Here is a 27,483-nt window from a genome sequence, read left to right as displayed (position 1 = left end):
AGCTGCATAAGTAGCTATCTATTTTTGTACCTTGTCAATCTGAAACCGCCTATCAATTCATTGAAACATTGACGGTTCTTCAGTTTGACAAGGTACAGAAGTGTATAGCTACTTATGCAGCTGACCGTACATATTATGACTGTGTTATATATGGCTGCTATCTACTCACATCCTCCAGCAGCAGCGCGGGCCCCTGCCTCCACACGAGCCGCGAGTAGCGCCTCCACTGCGGGGGCGTGCCCAGGACGCAGTACACGTTGTACATAGGTATACAACCACTATCTACTCACATCCTCCAGCAGCAGCGCGGGCCCCTGCCTCCACACGAGCCGCGAGTAGCGCCTCCACTGCGGGGGCGTGCCCAGGACGCAGTACACGTTGTACATAGGTATACAACCACTATCTACTCACATCCTCCAGCAGCAGCGCGGGCCCCTGCCTCCACACGAGCCGCGAGTAGCGCCTCCACTGCGGGGGCGTGCCCAGGACGCAGTACACGTTGTACATAGGTATACAACCACTATCTACTCACATCCTCCAGCAGCAGCGCGGGCCCCTGCCTCCACACGAGCCGCGAGTAGCGCCTCCACTGCGGGGGCGTGCCCAGGACGCAGTACACGTTGTACATAGGTATACAACCACTATCTACTCACATCCTCCAGCAGCAGCGCGGGCCCCTGCCTCCACACGAGCCGCGAGTAGCGCCTCCACTGCGGGGGCGTCCCTAGTACACAGTACACGTTGGAGGCCCCGGACAGCGTCGCCGCGCCGCCGCCGGGGTTCGCGCTGACGTAGTGGAGCTTGCCAGAGTGCATGTGTTGACCTGAGAGAGGTATACAGGGGGTTAGACGAGGGGTATTGTAGGCCGAAAAGGGAGTCAGGAGGAAATTGTGAACACATAGTAAGTACGTATGTAAAGTAACTTTGCTGGTCCCGGAACACATGTATTCCATTTACCCAGATTTATGTTCTGCATTTTATGAATATAGCAGGTAGGTAAATTTTCTATGACTTATGAAAACGCAGGCGTAAAATACGCAAGATTTTGGAAATGCACTTATTTATTCATGCTTTATTGGCCAACAAGTCACCAATAATGTATAACGTATGTTTTAATTTAAAGTTACCTTAAAGTTAGTTTAGTTAAGTTAAGTAAGTTTAAGAACTCCTCCTTCTCGCTGTATCTGGACAGATACAGCGAGAAGGAGGAGTTCTTGAGCACGGCGCGGTTGAGCACCAGCACCAGATGGCGCCACTGCCCCTCGCCCTGTGTCTACTATACACATTTACAGTCATACCGTTCAGATACAGCAAGATAATTTATTAATCCTTTAATTGTCAACACGTTAGGTACTTTAACATCAATAACTAGCTACAATTAAAATTTACCGTCGAGATACAGCGAGAAGGAGGAGTTCTTGAGCACGGCACGGTTGAGCACCAGCACTAGATGGCGCCACTGCCCCTCGTGTTGAAGGTCGGGGCACCACACTCGCGCGCCGCACTCGCCAGAGCCTTCCGGCTCCCATTCGCCTACGTCTGTGGGAGGGAATGTCTGTTAGAGTGTGGGGATATGAGGTTGTGAGGGGTTGTTTGTTGTGAGAGTCAATAGCCCGTGTTCATAGGGCTTGTAGAAGGTTTATAAATCAGCGGTAAATACAGTATTCCGTGCGCATAGCGTAACTTTAGAATGACAAAACCGATTTTCATCACACTTAGCTTAGAACACTTTCGATGAAGTAGCCTTTCAAACTAACGACAAAACATTCGAATCGGTTCATTCGTCTCAGAGCTATGCCACCCCAAACTTATAAAAAAAATTGATTCAAGAATTTAAAACTAGCACTTACTATGAGGCACAATGGTCTCTTGTGTAGACACAATAATGGCTTTATCCCTCGCAGACAACACCACAGTCAGACACACCAGGTGTTCGTCGCGAGTGTTGTTGATGTTCCGTACGAGCGTCAGTAGACGGACGCAGTGGGGGTCCTAATACTTAATTGACTATAGCTTTTGAACGGCTGGTCCGATTTTCATCAAACTTAGCTTGGAACCATCTTGATGAAGTAACCTTTGAAACTTACTACATGCCATTCGAATCGGTTCATCCGTTCCGGAACTAAGCGACCCTAAACTTATAGGTATTTTTGTCATTCTAGAAATATAATTTTAAACTAGCACTTACTATGGGGCACAATGGTCTCTTGCGTAGACACAATAATAGCTTTATCTCTGGCCGACAACACCACAGTGAGACAGACCAGGTGTTCATCGCGAGTGTTGTTGATGTTCCGTACGAGCGTCAGTAGACGGACGCAGAATGGGATCCTAATACTAAACCGAGCATAACTTATGAACAGCTGAACCGATTTTCATGATACTTTGCTTCGAACACTCTCTATGAAGTAACCTTTCCAACTAACGACAAAACATTTGAATCGGTTCATTCGTTTCGGAGTTACGTCACCACAAAATTCTACCATATTTTTTATCCATTGATAAAAATGCAGCACTTACTATGAGGCACAATAGTCTCTTGCGTAGACACAATAATAGCCTTATCCCTTGCAGACAACACCACAGTGGGACAGACCAGGTGTTCGTCGCGAGTGTTGTTGATGTTCCGTACGAGGGTCAGTAGACGGACGCACTGGGGGTCCTAATACTTAATTGACTATAACTTTTGAACGGCTGAACTGATTTTCATGAAACTTAGCTTCAAACACTCTCAATGAAGTAACCTTTCAAACTAACGACAAAACATTCGAATCGGTTCATCCGTTTCGGAGCCACGCGACTTCAAACTACCATTCTTTATTCAACTATTTTAAAAACTAGCACTTACTATGAGGCACTATGGTCTGTTGCGTAGACACAATAATAGCTTTATCCCTTGCCGACAACACCACAGTGAGACAGACCAGGTATTCGTCGCGAGTGTTGTTGATGTTCCGTACGAGGGTCAGTAGCCGGACGCAGTGGGGGTCCTAATACTTAACCGAGCATAACTTTGGAACGGCTGGACCGATTTTCATCAAACTTAGCTTAGAACACTCTCTATGAAGTAACCTTTCAAACTAAAGACAAAGCATTCTAATCGGTTCATCCGTTTCGGAGCTACGCCAACTCAAACTCATACCATATTTTCATTCAAGAATTGTAAAACTAGCGCTTACTATGAGGCACAATGGTCTCTTGCGTAGACACAATAATAGCCTTATCCCTCGCAGACAACACCACAGTGAGACAAACTAGATGTTCATCGCGAGTGTTGTTGATGTTCCGTACGAGGGTCAGTAGACGGACGCAGTGGGGATCCGTGCGGGGATCCGAGTATTTTTCTACACATATCCAGGTTGAGTAGGTGAGGCCGGTTTGTGGTGGGAATACTCTGTCGCCTGGAACAAGAAAGAAACTTATGAGAAAGGTAGGACAAACGATAAATAAACGTTCTTTCTCATTTAGGTGGGTTGGTATTTGATTATTATAGACGGTAAATTTTCAAAAAGGTGTGATTTTTTTTAGGTATGTAGAAATTAATAAATATGAATATAATAATAATTTTCAAAGCTTCGTAGTTACAAGTATCCAGTTGCCCGACAGTTACAGGCGGTAACTCTAGATTGTACGTGTACGTTGTATTAAATGTACCGATTGCACACGTGTGTTACTTGTTCGTTTTTTGTCAAGCTAGTGTAACCCTCCAGACATACGAACCCGTCCGCCGACATGTCGACCAACAGACAAACACACAGACACACATACCGGAGCCGATGCCGCCCAGAGTGGCGCTGTCCTGCGTGCCCAGCGCGTTCAGGTTGGCCGACTGTGGAGCGACGCTAGGCAGGTAGAGACAGGCGAAGCCTTCGGCGGACATGTCGAATTCGACGAATGGCGGCAGCGTGCACGAGTTTTGTGATCTGGAATAAGGGTTGAGGTTAGTTTACATGACAGCTGAAAAAAACATATTTATAAGAAGCGGGGTAAACGGGCACTAAATAGAGGGAAGTTTACACAAGTCATGTAAGCAAAGAAGGCGCTGACTACACACCATAGTATTAACCTAAACATCGCTTTGAGAGTGATACGTCAGATATACCTACATTCAACCACTTTTTAGGTTTTAAGCATAAAAGCCTGCTGATATATTTACCTGTAATCCCTCGGCGTAGTCATAGACACCAAAGTCTTGATCCTCGTCAGTGGAACAGGACCACCCGGCTTGCACACCTGGCCGGGCTCCGGTGCTAGGCAGTTTAGAGGGTTGCCCATGCGAAGGAACTCTCTGGTTGAGGAAAAAGAAATGAGCTGTTTTAGATTCCCCACATTATCCTTATGTTACTAATGTGGTAACATTCAGTGTGGAAGGGGTAATTTAATTAAATATCGTAAAGTGAATATTACACATAATACACATAATAATATAAGTCAATTCAAAAGGGACACCGATAGGAATCGTGTTGTAATCCTGTGTCCTTCGCCACTCCACTTTATCCCGTCCACATGTGGTATTCAATCTTTCAAACATTATCCAAGTAGTAAAATATCCTTACTTTAGTAATACATAGTAAGAAACTGGACCGACCACTTTAGACAGGCATACCTTCTCGGAAAAATCTTTGTCAATAAAATTGTTAACTAAATAGTCGAATAAAGTTCTTGAATAAAGTTACCTCAACTCCAACGGCCTCAACGAATGCGCGGCCAATCTCTCCAACATGTACTGTATGGGGGCGTGTAACGCGTGTTTCTCGTTACGTAGAGCATTTTCACACACCCGGAGTAGCACCCCCGCCAGCCCGACGCCGCACATCACTTGCTGGTTGCGTTCACTGGAAGGAGAAATACATGTTTAAAAAGATATACAGAGTGTTGCAAAAAGTGTATACTAAGCCTAAACGTGTGCAGCATGTTATATCTAAGCCCGAAAAATTAAATAAGAATTTCAAAATTCACGAAATAAAAAATATTTTTTGGATAGGGGGGCGGCATCATGGCGCAGTTGTCAACGAATGAAAGAGCGCTAGCGCAGCAGCCGCGCCAGCGCCACTCAGAGTTACCTCCTCAGCAGGCTCTTGAGCACGTGCGCCAGGTAGTGGCTGAGCGGGGGGGGGGGCGCCGCCGGCAGCAGCCGCGCCAGCGCCAGCCCCCCTGCGCGCCCCGCCCCCCCTCCCCCCCGCATCCAGCACGAGCCGACGAGTGGTGGGGGATACAGGGCGCGTGTTTACCGCAATTGTGGAATAGAAAAATAGCGCCAATTATACTATAGAGAGCACCAATTCATAGCGCGCATTACACTATCTAGCGCTCCATATAATAGCGCGCATCTATCTAAATATAACGCGCACCAATGAATAGCGCGCGCTATAAAAAGCGCGCACAATTACCGAATAGCGCGCATTAGGGTCAATTCAGACGTACCACAACCACACCACAGCCACAACCACACCACAACCACGCGATGTGGTCGGGCGTATATTTTGTATTGACAATGAATAATCCAATTCACACGTGCCACATTTTGCCGTTGTTATCGACCACCTGTGTAATACGACCACATCGCAACGGCAAAGCCGCCACGCGGCGGCGGCACCGCGGCAACCTGTTTTCCGTATTAACTGCACACGACGACGTGGTTACCACATCGCAATGACAGCGACAACGCAACCACATCGACATTTTGTCGCTGCCACAACGCAACTGCAAAAAGCCGCTGTCACACAATTCACACGTAACCACAGCTTGACCACATTTTGTCGCTGCGACGTGGTGTGGTTGTGGTACGTGTGAATTGACGCTTAATCAATAGCGTCCATCAACCAATAGCGCGCATTAAACTACAGCGCGCACTATTCAAAAGCGCGCGCAAAATATCCCAAAACCCGCCCACCACTCCCATCGCACAGTTACCTCCTCAGCAGGCTCTTGAGCACGTGCGCCAGGTAGTGGCTGAGCGCGGGCGCGGGCGCCGCCGGCAGCAGCCGCGCCAGCGCCAGCGCCAGCCCCGCGTGCACCGCCCACGCCTCGCCCGCCCCGGGGGGCGAGAGGGGGAGGGGCGCCGTGCGGCCCGTCGGCTTCGGCTGGAAGGTAATGGTTTTTCATTGAGAATATTGAGGGTCATTAACTCATAGGTAGAGTCGGTCGAAGTGGTCAAAAGGGCATTAGGTAATATTAGAATAAATTAGAGGAACCGCAGGATCACTTTAAAAGTTTGTAAGTACCTATTGATGTTTGCTACTCTTTCACAGGCAATAAGGCCGCCTTTTTGTACTGTTTTAATTTTTTAGTTTTATTTAGTATTTTTTTCTGTTTTGGTGCAAATAAAGAAGATTGTATTGTATAGTTATACTTATAAAAGCCCCTAATTATGAATATAAAATAGGACACTAAATACATATTATGATACGATAAACACCTAGCCCACTTTTAATCCCTGAAATACCAATGGAAAACGTTTAAAGACCAAAATGGAAAATAGCTGCATAAAAATAAAATGAACCCAAACATGACTAACCTCACTGGCCGAGCTCTGTCGCGTCAGACTCGGCGACTTAACGTTCAGCGAGCCGCAGAACGTCGGCTTGTCGAACGAGTCCAGCGCCACGTCGTACAAGAACCGCAGGATCACTATCGCGTTTATACACACGGCCGGAATGTTGGTGGGGAATCTGGAATAGGTATTTTCACTTTTTTAACCGGTCCGAAGGATGAGAAATAATGTTAAAGGATAGTAGCTAGTATTTTTAGAAATAGAGTATATTGCTTGGATTGTGTTGTTTAAAATGTACAACAAAAACATTAACTGCCTCTGTGGTCTAGTGCTGGAAGCTCTGTTGCAAGACCCTGAGTTCCCGGGTTCGAATTTTAGTTAGAACATAGAAGGCGGATCACCTGATAAAAATAGTGCCAATAGACCATTATTACATTTCTACCCCAATAAAATACAGAGTTTAATTAATATTGCAACACTCACGTGGTCTCCAATAGATTCGAAGTGAACAGTTCGTGGAACACCTCATACAGCTCAGGGTCTCCCGACTCCATCTCGACCGGTAGCTCTTTCTCATCCGTGAAGCAGCCCAGCTGCCTTATTGTGTCGCAGAATGTCGTCGTGCAGATCTGAAACAACAGTTTGTGTTCAGAAATTGTCAATAACTTCACAGCTAAAACTTTATTTTTTTGCTTCTCTATTGATATTTTCATTGTTACCTATGTGACTAGCATGACCTTAGCACGCTCTTAACTGTTATGGATGCTGTATATTTTAGCTCCTGTAATCTTATACAAACTATATAATAATCAAATCCTGCTAGATACCGATGTCCTTAGTAGCTCATCCACCATGTTAGACTCAGTAGGTACGTTTTATGATCCGCGCAGTCCCACTCGAGCAGTCGCAGTAATACGCCATAATGTATTGCCATATTCTATCCATTCTAGCTTATAGGGCGACACGCACCAACGTCTTAAATCTAGATTTAGTGTTGAATCTCGATTTAAGAAACGTCAGTCCATATAAATTTATGGCATAAATCAAGATTTAACACTAAATCTAGATTTAATATGTTGGTGCAAGTGGCCCTAAGATACAACATACAACACACTTACCTCATGATGAAAGAACTTGGCGTTGGCCGGCTCGAAGCGCATGGCGGTGCTGATGGTGTAGAACACGACGTGCAGCAGCTGCAGCATGTCGCGCGACATGGCCGCGTCGCCGCTCAACTTGCCCTGTAGCGATGACAACACGCTGGTTACGTAGACGAAGCCGCTGACCTGGGAATGTGGAGAATACAGGGTGTTATTATTGATTAAACGCTTTGAAAACTCAACAAATAAATATAGATCAAGTAAGAACACCAATTTTACTAAATCAAACTTACAACAAAGAATGACGACTGGTCCTATTCGATGTCAATATGACAATAACCAAACTGGGTAGTTCTTTCATAACGGTGACAAACGCTGGTCCAGCTGTTGTTTGTCACTGACACGCTAACAAGAAGAATGGAAAGCCGCAATTTGATGTAACCTTTGAATAAGAATAAAGTCTTATCAACCAGTTTCAGTAGTTTTTCTTGTGGCTTTTTGTTCGTAGTTTTTAAACTAATAAACAGAATGTAAAACGGCCATTCGTTAAGACAAGACGCCCTTTCTCCATACAATCCTCCTCGCCGGACCCGCTCACTATCAGCTCTCTAGCTACAGTGAGACACACCTTCCTGAATATAGTCCTGGTGCGGTGGCTCTCGCGCAGACAGGCCTATTAGCTCCCTCGCTGCTGCACAGTGAGACACTTCTTCTTGGCGTCCTATGACCCCCCAGTGGGGCAAAGGGCAGACACAACGGTTCTCCATCTCTGTCTGTCGACCAAGTCATCTCCGAGTCGATTGAAAGGCGCCAGTTTTGTTTAGGGTGGCTTGCCCTGCGGATTACAGTGAGACACATCATCATCATCAGCCAATAATCATCCACTGCTGGACATAGGCCTCGCCCAAGGAGCGCCACAAAACTCGGTCCTCGGCCTTCCTCATCCAACCACTACCCGCCACACGCCTAAGGTCGTCAGTCCAGCGGGCAGGAGGGCGTCCCACGCTGCGTTTGCCTGTTCGTGGTCTCCACTCGAGAACTCGTCTACCCCAACGGTTATCGGTTCTTCGATAGTGAGACACACCTTCCTGAATATAGTCCTGGTGCGGTGGCTCTCGCGCAGACAGGCCAGCAGCGCGCGCAACACGTGCAGCCTCAGCGGCAGCGCGTCGGGCGGCGCCGCGTGCATGCCGCACAGCAGCGCCGACATGTCCTCCTCGCCGGACCCGCTCACGATTAGCTCTCGGACTACGCCTGGGGAGGGAGGATAGGGTTGTCAAGAACTTTTAGGATAAAAAAATATTAAGGCGGAAACATGACGTGTCGTGTCGATGAAATCGATTGCTTATGGCGCGTCATGACACGACACGTAAGTGTGCCGGGAGCTTTATGTGTTCATTATGGTGTGACACATGACATCCAGAGTGATATTAAGGCAAATGAGTATGTAAACTTAAACATAGCTTTATGTTTAACTGCTGGACTGAAGTCCAGTAAGTTAAAGGGATCGAAAATCGTCGCCGGAAATCTGTTGCGGCTATGCATGACGTGATTTAATTATCTGACGTTTTACATTATTTAATAGAAGCAACAAACTTATGTAAAACAGCAACAGCAAAACACTCATTATGGAAATGACATACCTAGTTTCAACGAAAGTAGTTTAAGCGAAAGGTAGTTTGAATAATTGCAGCTCTTTGTTCTGCTAATATGGTTATTTTCTACTTTTTGCCTTTTTGTTACCACAGTAAACTACCGGTCAAACATAATATATAATTTACCAGCCTAGTTTCACCTTAGACGATGATGACGAATATATAATGAGATAAACCACAAACCTAAAGCCTTATTCCTGCAAGACTCGTGCACAACCATGCCGTGGACACACTTGGCGCCGCCGCACTCTCTAAACACGTTGCAATTGCTCGCGTTCCCATTCAATAAAGCCGTCAACCCTTCCATCACCAGCGACCCCAATTCTTCCTCCTCTTCATCTTCCTTAGGGTCTTTTATCAACGATTCCTGCTTCGAAAGCCTTTTCCGCCGTTCAGGGGCTTTCGGAGACTCTAAAGGGTCAGTGTTCTCGGCAGTTTTGGCTTTTTCTTCTTCGAGGATTTGTTTGTCTTTGAGGAATGCTGCGTAGCGAGATAAGCAGGTCACGAAGACTTCTAGCATGCCCACTTCCCGGTATACGTCTTTGAATATGGCGTTGTGTCTGAAAATTTACGCACCTATTTAGTACTGAATCGTTTCTAGATTATAGGTAAAGTCAAAAGACTATGCTTAGCCAGTGGACCATTAATTACGGGTTTATGAAGTTGATCAGTCAATCAAATATAATGACTTTTGACGCATGTGGTCATAACAATATGTACTACATAACTAACTATTTAACAAGAATCGCAACTCGATATTAAGCTCTTGTATTGATTACAAATTTAATTAATTTACCCAACCGAAAAATCGACTTACTTGAGTATATTCAGCAGCGTCTTCATACACAATATACTGCAACTCTTCGACCGATTAGCCTTCAACAGCAACGACAAAGAAATCAGCTCTTTACACGGCACAAAGTTCAACTGGTACACAATAAACTCCAACAATTCATAGAACTTCTCTTGTATCTCTGCGCTCTTGGTATGTATTCTCTCTGAGAACTGGCTCAGGGTATTCTGGTTCTCTAGTATGAAGTAGTTGGCGTTGTCTGCGTGGTATACGCTAGATATTGCGTCCAAGATCGTGCAGCAGAGAGCTGGGGAGTTGGACTTGATGAATACTGATTGGAGGACCTGTTGAAGAGAGGGGTGTGTTAATATCTGGTGCATGGAATCGAGCTTATATGATAAGAAGATAAAATCAGAGTGTGGCTGTATCATGCACGTGGCCGTCTGTTGTAAGTGAATACGTTTATTTTATGTAAGTATTCATATAGCCCGTTATATATAATATAGCCCACCTGGGCGTAATTCAACCACGCTGACCAACCTATTGAGATGTGCCATGTGTGCGGCAGTAGATTATAGTTATAGTGTTAGGACAGGAGAACTCTCTGTTCCATCACTCGGGTTCCCCTCATCTCGCCTAACCTTTAAAACTCGTTTCGCATAACTCGTATGGTCAAAACTTTTTTGGTCGAATCATCACTTGGCCAAGACTTATGTGGCATAAGGCCTATTTCGTCTAAAACTCTTTAGGCATAATCTTGAACACCTAAGTCTCGTTATGTCAAATTTATGTTCGTATTGTATAATATTGTTTCTCCTAATATAATTATCTTAATAAAATATAATACTCGTAAGTATATTAAGTATGTATTAAACAAAAATGAACAAACAAGTATGTATTGTACAAATTGTGTTAGTTTTCGATTTAGGATCGAAACCTAAAGATAGGTGCGACGACGAGCAAAGCGAGGAGGAGCGTGTTAGGTGCACATGTTCATCAAAAGCAAAGCGGAGCGGAGCGTTCGCACATAAAGGAAACAGTACAAGGCACCTGTTTGCGCTATGTAGGGAGACGCTCCGTCAAAGCCAAACGAATATTATTGCTTTGTATAACCTATGCATTATTAGGCTATTCAAGATTTGGCCATACCATTATTAGGCTTAAAAAGATTATGCGAAATAAGTTTTTACTAAACGGGACTTATGCCAAACGATTTTCGGCGAAACGAGACTTTAACCAAACGTTACTATGCAATAAGAGATTATGCAAATAAATCTTAGGCCAAAAAAGGTAGAACCCATCACTCTCATAACCCAATGGGATGGTCGAAACGACCAAGCTTAACCATTTGTCCAATTCCATTTCTAATAAACTTTAGTCGTGTGTGTACCTGAAAAGCCTGCACATTCCTCACAGCCTGTCCCCTGGCCGCGGGCTGCGGCAGCACGAACCCCTGCAGCTGGAACAGCTCCGTATTAGCTCTGGGCGGCCGGAGTTCAGTGAACCCGCACGCGCAGAGAGAAGACACCATCAGGACCAGGTTCCGGAGGGCTGCCCGCGCTTCTGTGCCGCTTACTCGCTCTTCTTCTAGCCTGTGGAGATAAAAAACGTTAGTGGTGGTAGCCCTAATATGAATGGTATTCATAAGCGCATGTGCAAAGAGAAGTCCCTATCTAGTGTGTAATCCTAGCCTGTGGAGATAAATAGCGTGAGAGAAGCGACCTCTTCTTTATTTGATTGGCATAAAGCTATAGGTATAGTGGTACTGCAAACCTTGTCGATCTTTATAATACCAGCCACAATTTATGATACCAGCTATAACTTATAATACCAGCTAAAACGTATAATACCAGCTACAATTTATGATACCAGCTACATTTTATGCTAAGAATCACTTGATAATCCAACCCAAGCTTTTTGAAGAATGAGAAACATTGCCTGAAGTCTAGTATTTTGCAGTAAGTATGCTTAGCTAATGTAACCAATGTTATTAAAAAAAACATAATATGTGCCAAAATATCTAAATTAACAAGCATAAAATAAAAAATGTGCTTACCCTGAAGTTAGCAAGTCGGGTGGCTTTTGTCTTTCGTGTCTGTGACAAAATAAAAAAACAAAACAAAATGTGAACAAATAAACCAATAGTGTGAAAATAACACAATATAATGCGTGCTAACTATAACAAACTAACTAACCAACATTTTAACAACCACATCAAATCCTTATTACACATAATATTGACTTACTTGAGTAAGAATTCTGATAGGAATACATATCCCTGGCACGTCCGAAAATCGTCCAGTAATAATTGACTAACTTCACTCGAGTCTTTCAGGAAACAAAAAGCTGCTACAAACATCTCTACTACCTGAAAATATATATATTTCAGTTTAATAAAAATAAGCTAATAAGTATGTAGGTATATGCTTAACAAGTATTCAAGTAGAGTCCATGGAGTAGGCAAACGTAGCGTGGGACTCCCCCAGTCCGGCAGATCTTAGACAAGCTGTAGAGGTTGTATGAGGAAAGAGGAGGTCAGAGTGTTGTTATGTATGTACCGAAAGTTTTTAAGTTCGTAAGTTCTCGGATTTTTTTTTTTTTTATCTATTTTTATTTGGGGACTTTGTTTTCTGTAGAAACATGTCAGTCCCATCATACCCTAATACAAGATAACAATCAGCTATTTCTTAACCTTAAACTAAATCTAACAAAGCTAAATAGTAGCTTGCAATTTTCAGACTGTGGGCTTGCTAGAATATATTGCATGGCTCCTAAATCTAAAACATTAATATTAAGTAACTTAAATAATAAATCTCTGTCGGCCTGGTTCCGGACACACTCCATTACTAGGTGTTGGGCATCTTCAATCACACCACACCGATCACAATTGGGGGATTCTGTCTTCTTCATCAAAAAACCAAATTTATTTAATGGCATGTGTCCGGAACGCAGTCTGTGAGCAACAATAACATTTTCTCTACTGATATTTATACTTGCAAACCAAGGTACTTTGAGGGGTTCACTTTGTATAGTTTTGTACCAAATGCCTTTGTCTTTAGATTTAACATCAAAATATTCTTTCCATAAATTCCAACATTTCATCCTTATTGTAGGTAGTGCCTCAAAGTAGCTTGGTTTGATACTATATATTACACCATCGACAGCGGCCAGTCCGGCTAACTCATCAGCTCTCTCGTTACCTCTTACTCCCACGTGGGAAGGGACCCATTGTATGTTCACTTTTCTGTTAGACACATTAATACTATTTAACTTATTTAAAATTTCATATGCTACAGATACACCTCTGCATCCAGAGGCGCAACGAGCTATATGTTGAATAGCGCTTTTACTGTCAGAGAAGATAACTATTTTCTCTGCTGGCAAATTCAAGGCATAAGAGAGTGCTGTTGAGATCGCCACCAACTCTGCTGTCATTATGGATACATTCGATACTATTTTGTGTTTGTAGCCAATATCTAAATTGTGATCATAGTATGCAGCACCGGTCCCACAATCTTGTTTGGACCCATCAGTAAATATTTTGTACCAACCATTAAATTTCTTATAAATTTCCATGACAGTCATATCTTTTAATTTCTTATTTTCATAAAAACATTTTGGTTTATCTACATTTTCTAAACTATGCCAAATAATACCTTCAATTTCAATACTTGACAGCCAAGTATCGAGGGAAAATATTTCTAACGGCCATGAGGAATGAATGTTCTCTGTTTTAGTTATTTTGTAGGTTGTAACTAATAACGGTTTCTTTTTGTTAAGCCAATATCTGTTATCAAGTAAACCTTCTAAATTGCTTAATAACTTAATCGTTGAATTATTTTCCCATGATTGGTATTGAGGCAAAACTTGTAAGCAAGATATTGGCGTCTTACATGTAAAGGTGGTACACTGACTTCGCTTTCCATAGCGTGAATTGGTGTGCTCCTAATAAATCCACCGATTATCCTTAATGCCTGATTCTGAGCTTTATCTAGTTTGTATGTGTGACAGTTGGCACTGCAATCGTACAGAAAGCACCCATAGTCAATGCGACTTCTAATAAGCGCAATGTACAGCCTTCTCAAGTGTTTAGGGTGTACTCCCCAACCACTGCCAGCCAAAGCTTTCAAAAGATTTAGAAATTTCAGTATTTTTTCACAGCATTCATTAATGTGCTTTCCCCATCTCAGTGTAGAATCCAACCACATACCTAGATATTTGACAGTCTGTACAGAAGTTATGACCACATCATTAATTTTAAGTTCTATCTGTTGCCTTCTTCTGCCTCTACTGAAGATACAAAGTTTCGATTTAGATGGCGAGAGCTGAAGTCCTAATTCTTCTAGTAAAACAATCATTATATTAAGTGCTCTTTGGATACTGGCTGCTCCATCTTGTAAATTATTACAGCTAGTGTATAAGGCAAAATCATCTGCATATTGACAAATAAGGACATCAGTAATTTGTTTGCAAATTTTATGGGTGACAATATTAAAGATCAAAGGTGAGATTGGGTCTCCTTGAGCTAAGTTCTCGGAATGGGATCTAACTTTGACGACGGCAGGTGTAGTGGTTACTGTAAGTACACCTTCTATTTTGTTGTGTTATGTTTAATAAGTTTATGTAAAATAAAACATCTAATGTAGTTTTCACACTTACTTCTAAAGGCGTCAGCTCAGGTATCCTTTGCATATTCTCTATGCATAGACCGACGCATCCCTTATCTGTAAGTAGACATTATTATGTAGACCGATGTCAAACATCGATAGTTTTAAAAGTCAAAGGTCAAACTAAGTTTACATTAGCATAAAGGTCAGGATGGTGTAGATGTAGATGTATCTATCTTCTGCATAATTTAATTTTCCTTTTAGACTAACCCCCTTATTCATAGAGAAATTACAATACGTTTTAACTAATAAACTGTTTTGTCCCTCTCCGACAAAGTACAATTTGTTCTTTGACAGAGAGGGACAAAACAGTTTATTAGTTAAAACGTATTGTAACTTTTCTATGAATAAGGGGGTAAGTGCATGGAGTAAGTGTGTTTAGGTAAATGCACCTATCAGGTTATATTCCGTATTGAATGGACCTTGTTAATGGTATACCAAGTTGATTAAGTTGATTAATTACGAGTAACAATTTATAATTCAGACATAATGGGTTCAGGCTAAGCATATCCTTAACAACGGTTTAGGTTCTTCCAAGAAATTACGATAACCCTCAATGCCACCAGATACCTAACATTACATTCAATGCCATACATAGTTTACACAGTACAACTTTTCTTTGTACAATCAATAAAATGTACTTACAGTTTACAGTGTAATTTGCATAACAAGCCTTATTTTCCAATAGCAGATAGGTAGTTATGTACCTATAGGCTAATTTAAATTTTAAATGTACACACAAAGATAACATGATGTTACAATTTGCACATCTCAGATAGTCGCTCCCATAACATGGATATAATTATTTATAGGCTGGATTATCATTTCAACTTTATAGCCCGAAAGGTATACTTCAAGGTGTAAGGTATCAGTATGTGAATGAGTTAAAAGGAAATAAAGTTTAGATACAAGAAGGTTTTATCATAATGCTCTTAGTAGAGGTACTAAACAACTTACTATGAATATACTGCACCACCGACTGTGTGAGGCCATGTCTGGACAATGTCATCAAAACTTCAGCGGCTGACTTCCTCCACATGATGTTGTGTGGGGCGCACCATGATGTTATAGCTGAGAACAGCAAGCTCAGGTCGTCTTTCCTTGCCAGCTCTTCACATGGGAAAGGGTGGCTGCACAACCTTACTAGGACCTGTGGATATTAATGTGTTTCATTATAATTTGCTGCCCAAGTGATTTAATGGTATAAGTCTTTTCTTTTGGGTAAGTTTGGAGTAGGTATTTTAGTTTTCTCAAAGAGAGTTGATTTTTCAATAACTACATTTTACTGTACAATCATAAACCTATATGTATAACATAAGTGATACACACTCTAGTGTGAGTGTAGTTAGGTATAAATGCATACACAAAATATGTTATGAAGGTATGATAATGTACAATGTACATGGTAGATAGTAAAGGATATTATTATTATTAGTCATCTATTGACTTTTTGCCAAGTGATGAATATTTTTGAAATATACTATGTAAGTGAATATAACCAGTATTTAAACAGCAGGCAATAATATAAATTTTAAAAGTACCTATCTTTCTATTTTTACCTGTACAAATATTTTCTGCAACAAAATCCTCCTTTCCCGCGGGGTGAATTCACTGTTGCTGTCCTGCACATCTGCCTCCGACTCAGGAATTTCAGGCAAATCAAAAAATAGATATAAACATTTAACCAAGGTTGATGGAATAGCTGCTGTTGTCATGACCTGCAAACAAAAACTTTTTCATTCAAGGTATTCAATTTTAGCCTTGATCTCTTTTTCGTGCATAAAACAAGTGAAGCAGATAAATTTTGAATCACCACTGCTTGGTACCTACTATAAGGCATTAGTAAAAAACAATGAGGATTCATTCTTAAACATTGAACTGAACTAAAAATACTGTATGATTAGAACAATATTTTAGTTCCTTTCAGTTAAACTAGGCTCATTATACATATTTAATAAACTGAACATTCTTTATCCATTATGGAGTTCTTTGGTTTTGCAATATAGCCATTTTACATACACATTAGGTAAGCTCTAAACACAAAGGACTAATCTTGAATAAAAACAATTACCTGTATCAATGACTGATCACCGGCTGCTAAAAGGTTCAATGTAGACAGTAGCATCCAGCCATTGCTTGACTCTTCTGAATTCTCTATTTCCAGGAACTTAGCGATGGCACAGCTGGCTGCCTCGGTGCTCTGGTTACTGGCTCTCTTCCGTATCTCAGAGACCATCAGTTTTGAGACTTGTTGGCAGAATGACAGTATGTCCCAGAACTTCTCATTCATCTCACTCGAGGGACTTGTGCCAAACACCTAAACAAATTTTATGTTGTTGACAAGTTTTTTATATTGATAGTATGATTTGTTAGTTGTGAGTTACAATATCTCTCTATGTTAAGTAATCTTGTATCATACTAAAATTAAGTGACTTACTAGAGATGACTTGGTAAATTGGCTATGTATTCGTTTTGTATTGGTAGTAAGAATAGTAGGTTTCAATCTAAGAAGTGGAGTGCAAATGATTTGGAGCACTTGCAATGTCCAAAAGCCTACCTATTATTGCATTTTTTCTACCATGTAGAAGGGCCATCTCAAATCCCTTCAACAGGAAACTGTTAACAATAGAGATGTGACCCAAAATCTTCAAGTAGTATGAAAGTTAGGTAACTTGCCTTGCAGAAGAGAGGCAGCATGTTGTAGAGTTTGTCATCCTTCTCGGCGTCGGTGAGCGGCTGCGGCGGGTGCGTGTACTCCGCGAACAGCTTCTTGAGGTGCATGAGGCCGAGCTGCACGTGCGACGCCGCGCCAGCCTCCCCGGGGTCGGGGGCCGAACTCGCGGCCCCCCGCAATTTGCGCATCAAATTCATTTTCACGCAAATTTCTCCTGTACCTCCGTCGCAACACAAAAACTAAGGTTCAAGGAAACAACACATATTTTCTGAAGACACTACGAAGGAAAACATGCACTGAAAACGCACTATTTTCTTGTAAGAATATTTTCAAGAAATTGTTTACAGTATCGAATGTCCCCATAATTGAACATAATTGTAGGACCACACACACTAAAATCAGAGTTTTTGTATTGTTCAATAAATACTTTATCAATCGAGAATAAACGTGTAGACTACATTATTACGATGATAAATAAATAATAAATTTATATTTTCTGTATCACTGCCGTACGCCCACACAAAAAATTGCGTACAAAATGTAATCTGTGATATTGCGTTCAGCTTTTCTGTTCTGTGATAATCTGTCATCTTTGAGCCGGCTCCACACGTTGGTCCCAACGCTCGTACCAACGTTGGACTGCAAATTGGGAGAGGCGTACATACGTTGGCTAATAAACTAGTTCTGTCCCGGCAGGGCCAACGTGAAGATGTCCGATACAGAAATCTTAACTGCTCTGAGGCGATTAATATGTGCTCATGAATGATTCCCGCTTTTTAAAAATCTTCAATTGAGAAGATCATGCCCATATTCTGTTGAATGCTGCGCCATGCATCAGCTAATACATTTTGATATTTATGTTCCTTTCGAGTTGCGTCCCATATTATTGGATGTGCTTGTTGTTAAGCTCAATAAAATCTGTAACTTTTTAATTTTGCCATAAAGATGACGATTTTGTGGATAAGAATCCATTCTCGCTCGACGTCCGCACTCGTTGCGTGTTGCAACAGCACTGAGCAAAGCGCCAACGTGTGGGCGTGATCGCCAGCGTTGGCGCAGATTCCTTTGATAAAACCGACACGAGACGGCCAACTACCAACGCTCGCCCCAACGTTGGGGCCAATGCAATTTTCTAGATCCATACGTTGGACGAGTAGCGTTGGGACCTGCGTTGGGGCCAACGTATGGAGCCGGCGTGAAAAGCCCGGTTCCCACGGGTCGTTTTTTCCAGTCTGGCGAAAGACACTGGAAAAAAATAAGTATGGAACGCGTACGAAAAATAATGGCGAGCACCGCTCACAGTACTCTGTGAGCGGTGCTCGCCATTATTTTTTTACTTTTTACGCTATCATAGACATCTTTGGCTTTTGTCATCTGTCAGTGTCAGTCAGTCAATCGTTTAGTTTGAAAAATAATTTTAAATCATAAATAAATTAAGATTTAACAGTTATTTATATATTATTATTACTGTGGATAAGTGCAGTGTTTGTGTGGAGATACCTAACTATTAGTGTTGCTTGATATTATTGATAATAATTATGTTTTATAAAACTTGTGAAATATGTGGTTTAAGAGCCGCTAGCCGGTCGTATAGATGGCCAAAAGAGAATTTTCATGGCCAAATTTCCACTGGATGAGGAAAGGTAAGCTACAATTAAAGGCTAAAGCATAGGATTTAGATTATTTATATGTATAAAAAAGTTAAAGTCTAATAAAATAACTGGAGGGTCAGCACAACCAACAATAGTGCATGAATGTTTTTTTTATCGATATCGATATTTTTATTTATTATTAGTACGCACAGCTCATCAATCAGAACAACTTTTGTCTACTAGTTTTGGAAATTAGCAAAAATCAAATTCGGATCTCCATACAAAAATTACCAGTGACTTTTATTATACCTACTTAAATAATATTTAATTGTTTAATAATAATTATAAAAATGTTGTTTGCAGATGTAAACAGTGGGTTAAGATGACCGGTAAGGAGGATCTGGTTTATGTGCCTATTGAAAAGCTACATCAACTTAAACGACTTTGTGGCAATCATTTTCTACCACAACATTTTAAGAACACAATTGAAAAAAAAAAACAATTCCATGTGTGGGACTTACTGCAGACACTTTATTTTATAATAAATAAATATAATTATATTTTTCCATTTTTATTTTATTTCAACATTATATCATAGCACTTACGTCAACGGAAAATCTCGAGTTTATTTTAAGGATTATTTTTTTTGTGTTCAAATAGGAACATAACATAACGTTGAACCGAGACTTAACGTTGGTGTCATTGTGTAACACTGAAATCCTATTGTGTTAAACTGAAATTAAAGTAATACATACACTCGCACTTTTTTTTTTACTAGTTATCGATAAAAAATATCCATAAGAAGCACATCACTATTTCAGCGGGGCTATGTTGGCAGTTTTGTACGTCATAATTTTTGTTTTGTTGGTACCCTCTGTTAGTACGCGTGAATAAAAAAAAATACAAGTATTTTTTTCTTTTTTTTCCCTTGTACTCCCATCTCTTAAAACGTAGTGTTCTTTTCTCTATGGTTTTTTCACTGTCGCACTCGGAGCCTCTAAAGGGGGAATCTTCTTATCGATTCATTTAACCCTTTAACCAGCAGAAGGATCCAAGTGTAGCAGAAAAATGAAACTTTGGGTATGGGTTATATATGTAAAGCTTTATTAAAATTCGAAAAAAAAAAAAAAATATATATATTTTATATGAAAAAAACATGGTGGCAATATAATGTACACTGCCGGTTTGAACTTTGGTGGAGTTTTGTTTTTTCTTTGTTTCTTTTGGATAGTGATCTGCAATGAGTGGAGTGAGGCGGAGTGGGGTCTTGTCGGATGATGCTGTTGCCCATGAGTTGGGGGACGCGTTTGGTGTTCCGGATGGTGCGGTTTTTGGGGATGGTTTGGGGAGTCGTATTCGGAACGGGTTTCTGCCCGGGGTGGTTTGGTGAGGGTGCTTGCAGGTGGTGGCGTTCTGCTTGGTTCGGCGGCGCTGTCGTCTCCGTCCTCATCGGCTTGTCGGTCTCCTTCACTTGCTGGACTTCCGGGCGCTTCGGGATCGGCACCGGAGGCTCTGTGTCGAAGTCTTTCGGCTGCAGGACCTCGGGGTGCTTCGGTGTCTGCACTGGTGTCTGCCCGGCGTCGGGGCCGCTCGGCTGCGGGAGTGCCGGGTGGCGCGGAGCCGGTTGCATCCTCTAGCATGCCGGATGGGTTGGATGGGGGTGAGCTTTCGGATTTCTCGTCTTCGGATTCGGGTGAGGATGGGACTGGTTGGGGGGAGCAGGAGTGGACTCGGGGGCCGGATCTCGGCTGCTTTGGTGCTCCGAGGGTTCGGTCTTCAGAGCGGCTTCCGGGCGGAGCGGGGCCTCTGACCTGCTTTTCTTTGTTCTTTGGTGATGACGTGCTGGACACTGCTGGACATTGTTGTGGACCAAACTAATTTATACGCTGTACAAGTAGGATCGAGAAATTATACACCAACCACTAAAGAAGAAATCATGGCTTGGTATATGGTCCACAGTGGTGTTTGGTGCGTCATCGCTGAAGAGTGGAGAGGGGTGGGTCGGAGGTTTCGTTCTGTTTGGAGGCTGTTTTGGGGATTGAACTTTCGGAGTGACAGGGTGGCTGATCTGGTTTCTGGGTCCATTCTTGTTTTTTCCAGTCGGTCTCATCTTCGTCCGAGTCTGGGTCTGGGGACGGGGGGTCCGGGGGTTCATTTTCGTCTGGCCTGTCTGGTGTGTTGGGGGATGCGGTTGGTTCTGCGTTGCTTGGTGCTCTTGCAGCTGGGCGACTTTGATGTTGGTGAGATGTTGAGGCACTTTGGGGTCTTGTGGCTGGGGGACTTCGGTGTGGAGTCTCTGGTGTTGGTCTTGAGGTGCTTGGGGGTCTGGTGGGTGGGGGAGATTGGCAGGCTGGTGGGGGTGGGGACGGTGGTGCCGTCGAGCTGGGTGGAGCGTCGTCGCCTGTGGGTGCCCTCACCGAATCGTTTTGGGTGGAAGCTTGTTCTGGGTCCGGTTCTTCCGGGTCATCTTCGGAAGTCGTGCCATAGTTGCCGAGGATAGAAGGGCAAAGGGCGAGTATCCTGCGCCTTAAAACAGGATCTACTCACAGGGAAGGTTACCCGTATTAAAGCGAGCCGGTCTTAAGGCTTTGAGGTGGCAGCCCCACTAATAGACTAGGGTACGACGACGGGCTGATAACTCATCTACCTGAAACAACATTATCACAGAAACCGAAAACCGTCCCGCCTCGGGTGAGTACAGTGTGTGTAGTGTCTGAGTCTGGGTGGCCCACCAAACCGGTCCCAATCTCGATCAGCCCGGCTAGTGTGTGGAGGTAGCATTATAGTCAATGACGAGACCACAGACCATCCAGCGTATGTGTCAATGTAATGTCATCATTGTTGTCGATGTCAAAGTGACAGTTTTAATAATTTCATTTCATACTGTGGCGCTGTGCGTACATACTTTTCCCAAGTTTTAGCCAAACTTTTCAAGATCTCGCTGTTATTTATTGAAGATCCAGACCTAAATAAGAGTAAAAATGCCCGAAAACGCTAACCTAGTTAACTGCTACAACCGTGGTTGTGGTAAAACGTTTGACCCGAAAGACAACGACAAAGGTATGCCCTGGAATATTCTAGATTATTCCTGTAGGCTTGTAGGTTAATGTATGTGCATGATGAATGGATGGAGCTCTACCGAAGTATCTGGTTGTGTTTTCAGATGTGTGCCAGCATCACCCGGGCGTGCCGGTGTTCCACGACGCGTACAAGGGCTGGTCTTGTTGCAATAAGAAGAGTACTGACTTCACGGAGTTCCTGAACATCAAGGGATGCACTCTCGGGAAACACTCGAATGTGGTTGGTATACTTATGTGTTTCTCAGAAATATTGTGAATACTTAATCCAGTTGGGATGTTATAAACAAACATTGTTATTTATCAGTGTAATCAGCATTGACCCTTCAGACATAGACATACACTAAAACAACATAACATCTCTTATCAATTCCATAAAGTGAAAAGTTTAACATTACATGCATGCCCTGAAACTGAACTCATACAGAACATGATCAGAATACATTTTATTGGTCAATCTTTGAAGATATCCATTCAAATACACATTTACAAAAAAGTCTGATTATGTCACCTATACAAGAACACCTTGTAAATAATGGTAGTAAAATATCAAATTTATGTTACTTCAGAAACCACCAGAACCTGAAAAGAAGGCTTTAGACAAGGAGTTGGAGAGTAAAGAAGTGATAGTGGTCCGGGCTCCAGTGACTGGCCCGCAGCTGCCGCGGCCAGCTTTCGAGTCTCCGATGAAACAACTTGAGGCTCGCATCTCCGACTCCCTGAAACAGATGGTCCAAGGAACTACTGAGAAAGCTGTTGCAAGTGACAATGGGTAAGCTATCTTACTATTACAGAAAGCAAAGCAAAATACAGGTTACTTGATAACCAAAATTTCAATTTATCTTTACCATTAACAAGAAAACAGTCAAGTTAGCTTGCCAAAGGAATTATTTCAATTTGCCTATGAAGTAGGCTGGCTGACCTTAAAACATGTTAAGACATACAGATGTAAGGCCTTGCAAATTTAATGAAATTATCAATTTTTGCTATAAATTATTAACTTTTTTAATCTATCCCCTCTTAGTGTTATCGCAATCGGCACAACCTGCAAGAACGGTGGCTGCACAACTTCCTATGAAGGTCCGGAGACCAACAACTCAGTCTGCACATACCACCCTGGCTGCCCCATCTTCCATGAGGGAATGAAGTACTGGTCCTGCTGTCAGAAGAAGACCTCGGACTTCAATACCTTCCTCAGCCAGCCGGGGTGCACCAGTGGCACGCATAAGTGGACTAAAGAGGTAAATTTATTGCGTAGGTGTACCTTTTTTTTTTTTTTTTTTTTTTTTTTTCTTGTTGCATCTGCCATCAGTCGCCAGACTTTTATCAGATTTGTGGAAAGATCATTGACGTTCAGAGAGATCTGACCATTGTCAGAGTACCCCTTTATTAATGCAGCACATTTGCTCTCTTGAGCCTGTGAGTCAGGTTAGATGGGTCTAGCAAATTAGAAGCCAGTGAGTTGGGATGATTTGCCAGTCGGAGCTTGTATTTCATTTTATATGAAGCAATTTCTTCCTGTACTGTCGGTACCCCCAGGTAATCGTGAACTTCACTTGTTTTTATAAACCAAGGTGGGTTACATATGGCTTTTAGGACATTGTTTTGAGCCCTTTGTAAGCACATTATGCTAGATTTGGCAGCTGACCCCCATAGAGGAATCCCATAAGTCCATATTGGTTTCAGGATGCTGTTGTATATGAGAAGTTTGTTGTCAACTGAAAGAACAGACCGTCGACCCAGCAGCCAGTATAAGTTCTTGAATTTTAAGTTCAGTTCATCCCTCTTTTTTTTTATGTGATTGCTCCAGGTTAATCGTCTGTCCAAGTGGAATCCAAGGTATTTCACAGAGTTGGAGTGGGGCAAAGTAGCATCGCCCAATCTGACACCAGGGCAGTCCCTTCTGTTGAGTGTGAACGTGATGTGGTTTGATTTTTGAGCACTTGCCTTTATGCGCCATTTCTTAAGCCAAATGTTTGTTTGGTCCAGCTGGAGTTGCAGATTTAGTGATGCAATTTCGGGTTCACGATCACAGGATAGGAATGCCGCGTCATCAGCATATGTGGCTATAGTTACTCTCGGAGTCTGGGGCATGTCCGAGGTGAAGATCTTGTAGAGAACTGGGCCCAAGACTGATCCCTGTGGGACACCTGCCTTACATTCATAGAGGCTTGATCTTGCTTCTTTTTGTTTGACTTGAAATAGTCTGTTACTGAGGTATGATGATAAGATAGGATAGAATGAGTGAGGTAAGAGTGTCTTGATTTTGTACAAGAGACCTTTGTGCCAAACTCTGTCAAATGCTTGTTGAATGTCAATGAATGCAGCAGAGCAGTATTCCTTCTTCTCGAAGCATTGCCGAACCACGTTGTATACTCTGTGGACTTGTTCAATTGTGGCGTGCATTTTTCGGAATCCAAATTGGTGTTCTGGGATAATGTTTTCCTTAGCCAAGGTAGATGAAAGGCGATGAAGGAGAATTGTTTCCCACAACTTTGATAGTATCGGCGTCAGGCTGATAGGGTGATAAGAGTCGACTCTGTCGGTGGGCTTCCCATTTTTGTGAACTAGTATGATTTGAGATACCTTCCAAATACTCGGTACATGGTGAGTTCTAAAGATAGCATTGAATAGACATGCGAGGAATACAACACATCTTCTAGGCAGTTCTTTGAGGATTCTAGGTGTGATTAGGTCGAACCCGGGTGCTTTATGGGTTTCCAGCTCTTTAATTCTACGATGGATTTCTCTCGGGGATGTAGGTTTCAATGGTAGGTCCAGTTGAAAGTCTTGATTTAGCACTTCATCTATCAGTGTATCTTCTTCCCCTTCGTTTGGCTGGAAGACTGACGCGAGATGTTTAGCAAATACTTCTGCTTTTTCACTATCGCTCCGGGCCCATGAGGTAGTTCCTGATCTTATTGGTGGAATTGCTATTTGGGGTTGATTCAGCCCTTTAGTGGCTTTCCACAGTGAATGTTCACCTTTACCATTGGCCGATAGACAGGTAACATAGTGATTGACGGTGGCATTTTTAGCTTCCTGTAGAATCTTCTTTAACTCACGAGATGCTTTATTTAGAGCTGCTTTATCGCTTGGGTGCCTTGAGGCGTGCCAAACTCTACGCAATCTGCGTTTATCTTGTATTTTGTTTTTAATATGAAGAGGGATATTCTGCTTAGGTATATTAGGCTTCTCCTCAGGTGAGCTTTTCCATGCTGCCACTTGGATAAGGTTAGTGATGTATGAGCATGCGGTTTCAACGTCTTCACTGGTTTTAAGGGGCATGTGCATGTCAATATTATCATTTATGTAATCTTGGAAGCTGTCCCAATCTGTATCCTTGTTACATAAAGTCTCGTTGTAGCCGACATTTATAACAGTTGAGCTCAGTGTTAGGATGGCAGGAGTGTGATCAGAGGATCCATCAAAACATGACTCGACAAGAGTATGAAGTTGACATATATTTCGACATATAAAGAAATCTAATGTGTATGCGTAGGTGTACCTTGAGAAATTAATTATTATGATGGCGAGGGTGTGTGGAGTGCCTCTCTCTTGGTGGTTCATGTTCTTTAAGTTTGGGCATAGTGGGTAGCTTCAAGCAAAACACCATGGGCAGTAGGGTTATGTCCAGCAGTAAATAATTATTGACTAATTATTTTAAAAGTGCATTAGACTCTCTTAGATACTCATTGAATAATTTAATTTCAGGGCACAAAAGCTGGAGTAATGAAGTGTCGCTGGGACTGGCATCAGACAGGTGAACATGTCATTGTCTCTGTATACGCCAAGAAGTATGATCCCACAGCCAGCTTCGTCAAATTGAACCCTATCAGATTGAACACAAAGCTGGTTTTCCGGGAAGAAGGAAATTCGGTGTTTGAAATAGACTTGGAACTTAGAGGGGTAAGTTGAACTTTGACTATCGTCACTCTTACGAAGGATAGGCTCTATAAGATTGTTCTTGCACAACTTGAATCTTGAATAAAGTTTTTGGATTATGTAGAACCCTCATTACAGTAGAACAGAAACAAATAATGTATAAACCTTAAAATTACATAAATTATATCCTCACGATTGTAATCCCCAAAGGGGTAGTCATAATTGCAAGCAAGTCACCACCTTTGTACCCACGATATAGGTCGCGAGCCGCAGCGCCGTTTTATAATAAGTACAATGCACTAAAAAAATATCCAAAGCTTATCAAAACAATCCTTTTCTCAGGTGGTCGATATAGAGCAGAGCAGCGCTTCAATGACGCCGTCAAAAGTAGAAATTAAGCTGAAAAAGGCGGAGCCAGGAGCGTGGAGCAAGCTGGACTTCCCTCGGGCTCAGCAGAACAAGGAACAGCAACAAGAACCAGCGAAGGAGACTGTTGGTGAAGATGATGATATAGTGGACTTGGGAGATGTCGAGGCGGTTCGGTCGTTGGGGAAAGTCAATATTAGTGAGGTGCTGCAATAGAATATGTTAGTTGAGGACCAACTTTAAAGCAATAAAGTACGAGAGAATGTCGCTTTTGTTTCATAAGTGGGAGTAGGAGTATAGACAGACCTACAGTTTTATAGGGGAAGAGCAGTCCGTCTGGTCGTAAAAAGCAATTGCACTAATTTTAACGACTTGAAAATTGTATGAGTATTGATGAAAAAATTGGGGAAGTCTGTATGTTTCTGATGTAATGAATAATTGATAGATGCTTGCCTTTCAACACGATTGTTCGGGTTATCAAATGTCGCTAGTTGTTTGAAAATTAACTTGTGTTTATTTTTGAGGAAAACAGTGGAAAGTTGTGTTTGGTTAATGATTTTTTCTTCGCAGATTATTATGTGCTGTAATCTTTTTGTGCAGTTACTTTTTGCAATTTTGTATTTGTAAGATAAAAACTCGTTTATTTGCGCAAGCTAATAAAGAGACTGTACAACATATAAAAGTTTTTTTTCTTATTAAAAAAAGTGCCTTTTAACTTAGGTGTAGTCTTGCTCATACATTTTCAAAGAAGTAAACAACAGAAACAAGTTAATAATGATCATAATTTTAATTCAGTTTATTTACAATATCTTCGAGATAACAGGATATGTTTTTACATCATTTATATAGTATAATCTTAAAACAATACATACTATTAGTAATATTAATATACTTCTAATTAGATTCCAATATGACTTTATTAAATTGAGTACTTTTAAAATGACTAGAATTTCTTATGAGTACTATCATCTATTGTGTGTATAACCATAATTTTATCGAACAGTATATTAATATACCTACGAGATATTTCATTATGTACCTACTTATTTACAATAATAAAATACAGTTTAGTCGAGACTAGAAAAGACTAGATGAGTTTTGGTTATTTTGAATCACAGGATCAGTCGGTTAGAGACGTAAAATTACTTTTGAGAAGAAATGGTAAGTAGTTATTAGTTTTT

General features: G+C 41.9%; 2 protein-coding genes and 1 long non-coding RNA gene across 3 annotated transcripts in view; 2 read left to right on the top strand and 1 right to left on the bottom strand.

Moving 5' to 3' along the window:
• LOC105384228 (WD repeat and FYVE domain-containing protein 3) overlaps nucleotides 1–17,916 on the bottom strand; it is a 51,959-nt gene extending 34,043 nt beyond the window's left edge. Inside the window, exons 1-21 of the mRNA XM_048624444.1 lie at nucleotides 17,385–17,916; nucleotides 16,780–17,025; nucleotides 16,268–16,426; nucleotides 15,666–15,858; nucleotides 14,701–14,765; nucleotides 12,288–12,409; nucleotides 12,098–12,136; nucleotides 11,432–11,633; nucleotides 10,066–10,385; nucleotides 9,432–9,808; nucleotides 8,678–8,847; nucleotides 7,612–7,779; nucleotides 6,977–7,122; nucleotides 6,518–6,671; nucleotides 5,914–6,083; nucleotides 4,677–4,835; nucleotides 4,157–4,288; nucleotides 3,769–3,923; nucleotides 3,180–3,401; nucleotides 1,390–1,539; nucleotides 654–823 (exon numbers count right to left, since the gene is read on the bottom strand). Of these exons, the coding sequence (XP_048480401.1) occupies nucleotides 654–823; nucleotides 1,390–1,539; nucleotides 3,180–3,401; nucleotides 3,769–3,923; nucleotides 4,157–4,288; nucleotides 4,677–4,835; nucleotides 5,914–6,083; nucleotides 6,518–6,671; nucleotides 6,977–7,122; nucleotides 7,612–7,779; nucleotides 8,678–8,847; nucleotides 9,432–9,808; nucleotides 10,066–10,385; nucleotides 11,432–11,633; nucleotides 12,098–12,136; nucleotides 12,288–12,409; nucleotides 14,701–14,765; nucleotides 15,666–15,858; nucleotides 16,268–16,426; nucleotides 16,780–17,025; nucleotides 17,385–17,579 (3,714 nt within the window). The 5' untranslated portion in view covers nucleotides 17,580–17,916. The remainder of the gene's footprint in view (nucleotides 1–653; nucleotides 824–1,389; nucleotides 1,540–3,179; nucleotides 3,402–3,768; nucleotides 3,924–4,156; nucleotides 4,289–4,676; nucleotides 4,836–5,913; nucleotides 6,084–6,517; nucleotides 6,672–6,976; nucleotides 7,123–7,611; nucleotides 7,780–8,677; nucleotides 8,848–9,431; nucleotides 9,809–10,065; nucleotides 10,386–11,431; nucleotides 11,634–12,097; nucleotides 12,137–12,287; nucleotides 12,410–14,700; nucleotides 14,766–15,665; nucleotides 15,859–16,267; nucleotides 16,427–16,779; nucleotides 17,026–17,384) is intronic.
• Nucleotides 17,917–18,723: 807 nt separating this feature from the next.
• Nucleotides 18,724–19,538, top strand: LOC125489280. The gene is made up of 2 exons (XR_007266856.1): nucleotides 18,724–19,025; nucleotides 19,338–19,538. It is a non-coding gene; the product is annotated as an uncharacterized LOC125489280 (long non-coding RNA).
• A 2,302-nt stretch (nucleotides 19,539–21,840) lies between these two features.
• Nucleotides 21,841–26,984, top strand: LOC105384201 (cysteine and histidine-rich domain-containing protein morgana). The gene is made up of 6 exons (XM_011554396.3): nucleotides 21,841–22,034; nucleotides 22,138–22,274; nucleotides 22,621–22,823; nucleotides 23,076–23,292; nucleotides 25,766–25,960; nucleotides 26,279–26,984. The coding sequence occupies exons 1-6, from the start codon at nucleotides 21,956–21,958 to the stop codon at nucleotides 26,516–26,518; spliced, it is 1,071 nt and encodes a 356-aa protein (XP_011552698.3). The 5' UTR covers nucleotides 21,841–21,955; the 3' UTR covers nucleotides 26,519–26,984.
• Nucleotides 26,985–27,483: the final 499 nt, after the last annotated feature.

The sequence above is a fragment of the Plutella xylostella genome, chromosome 12, assembly GCF_932276165.1.
Source record: "Plutella xylostella chromosome 12, ilPluXylo3.1, whole genome shotgun sequence".
Taxonomy (NCBI): Eukaryota; Metazoa; Arthropoda; class Insecta; order Lepidoptera; family Plutellidae; genus Plutella; species Plutella xylostella.
The sequence above is the reverse complement of the archived record's forward strand: the minus strand, read 5'-3'. Positions and strand labels throughout refer to the sequence as shown.

Coding starts and splice junctions, on each gene's coding strand:
- LOC105384201 (XM_011554396.3), top strand. CDS start 21,956: ATGCCCGAAAACGCTAACCTAGTTAACTGCTACAACCGTGGTTGTGGT. Junction 22,824..23,075: donor GCTGTTGCAAGTGACAATGG/GTAAGCTATCTT, acceptor ATCCCCTCTTAG/TGTTATCGCAATCGGCACAA. Junction 23,293..25,765: donor CGCATAAGTGGACTAAAGAG/GTAAATTTATTG, acceptor ATTTAATTTCAG/GGCACAAAAGCTGGAGTAAT.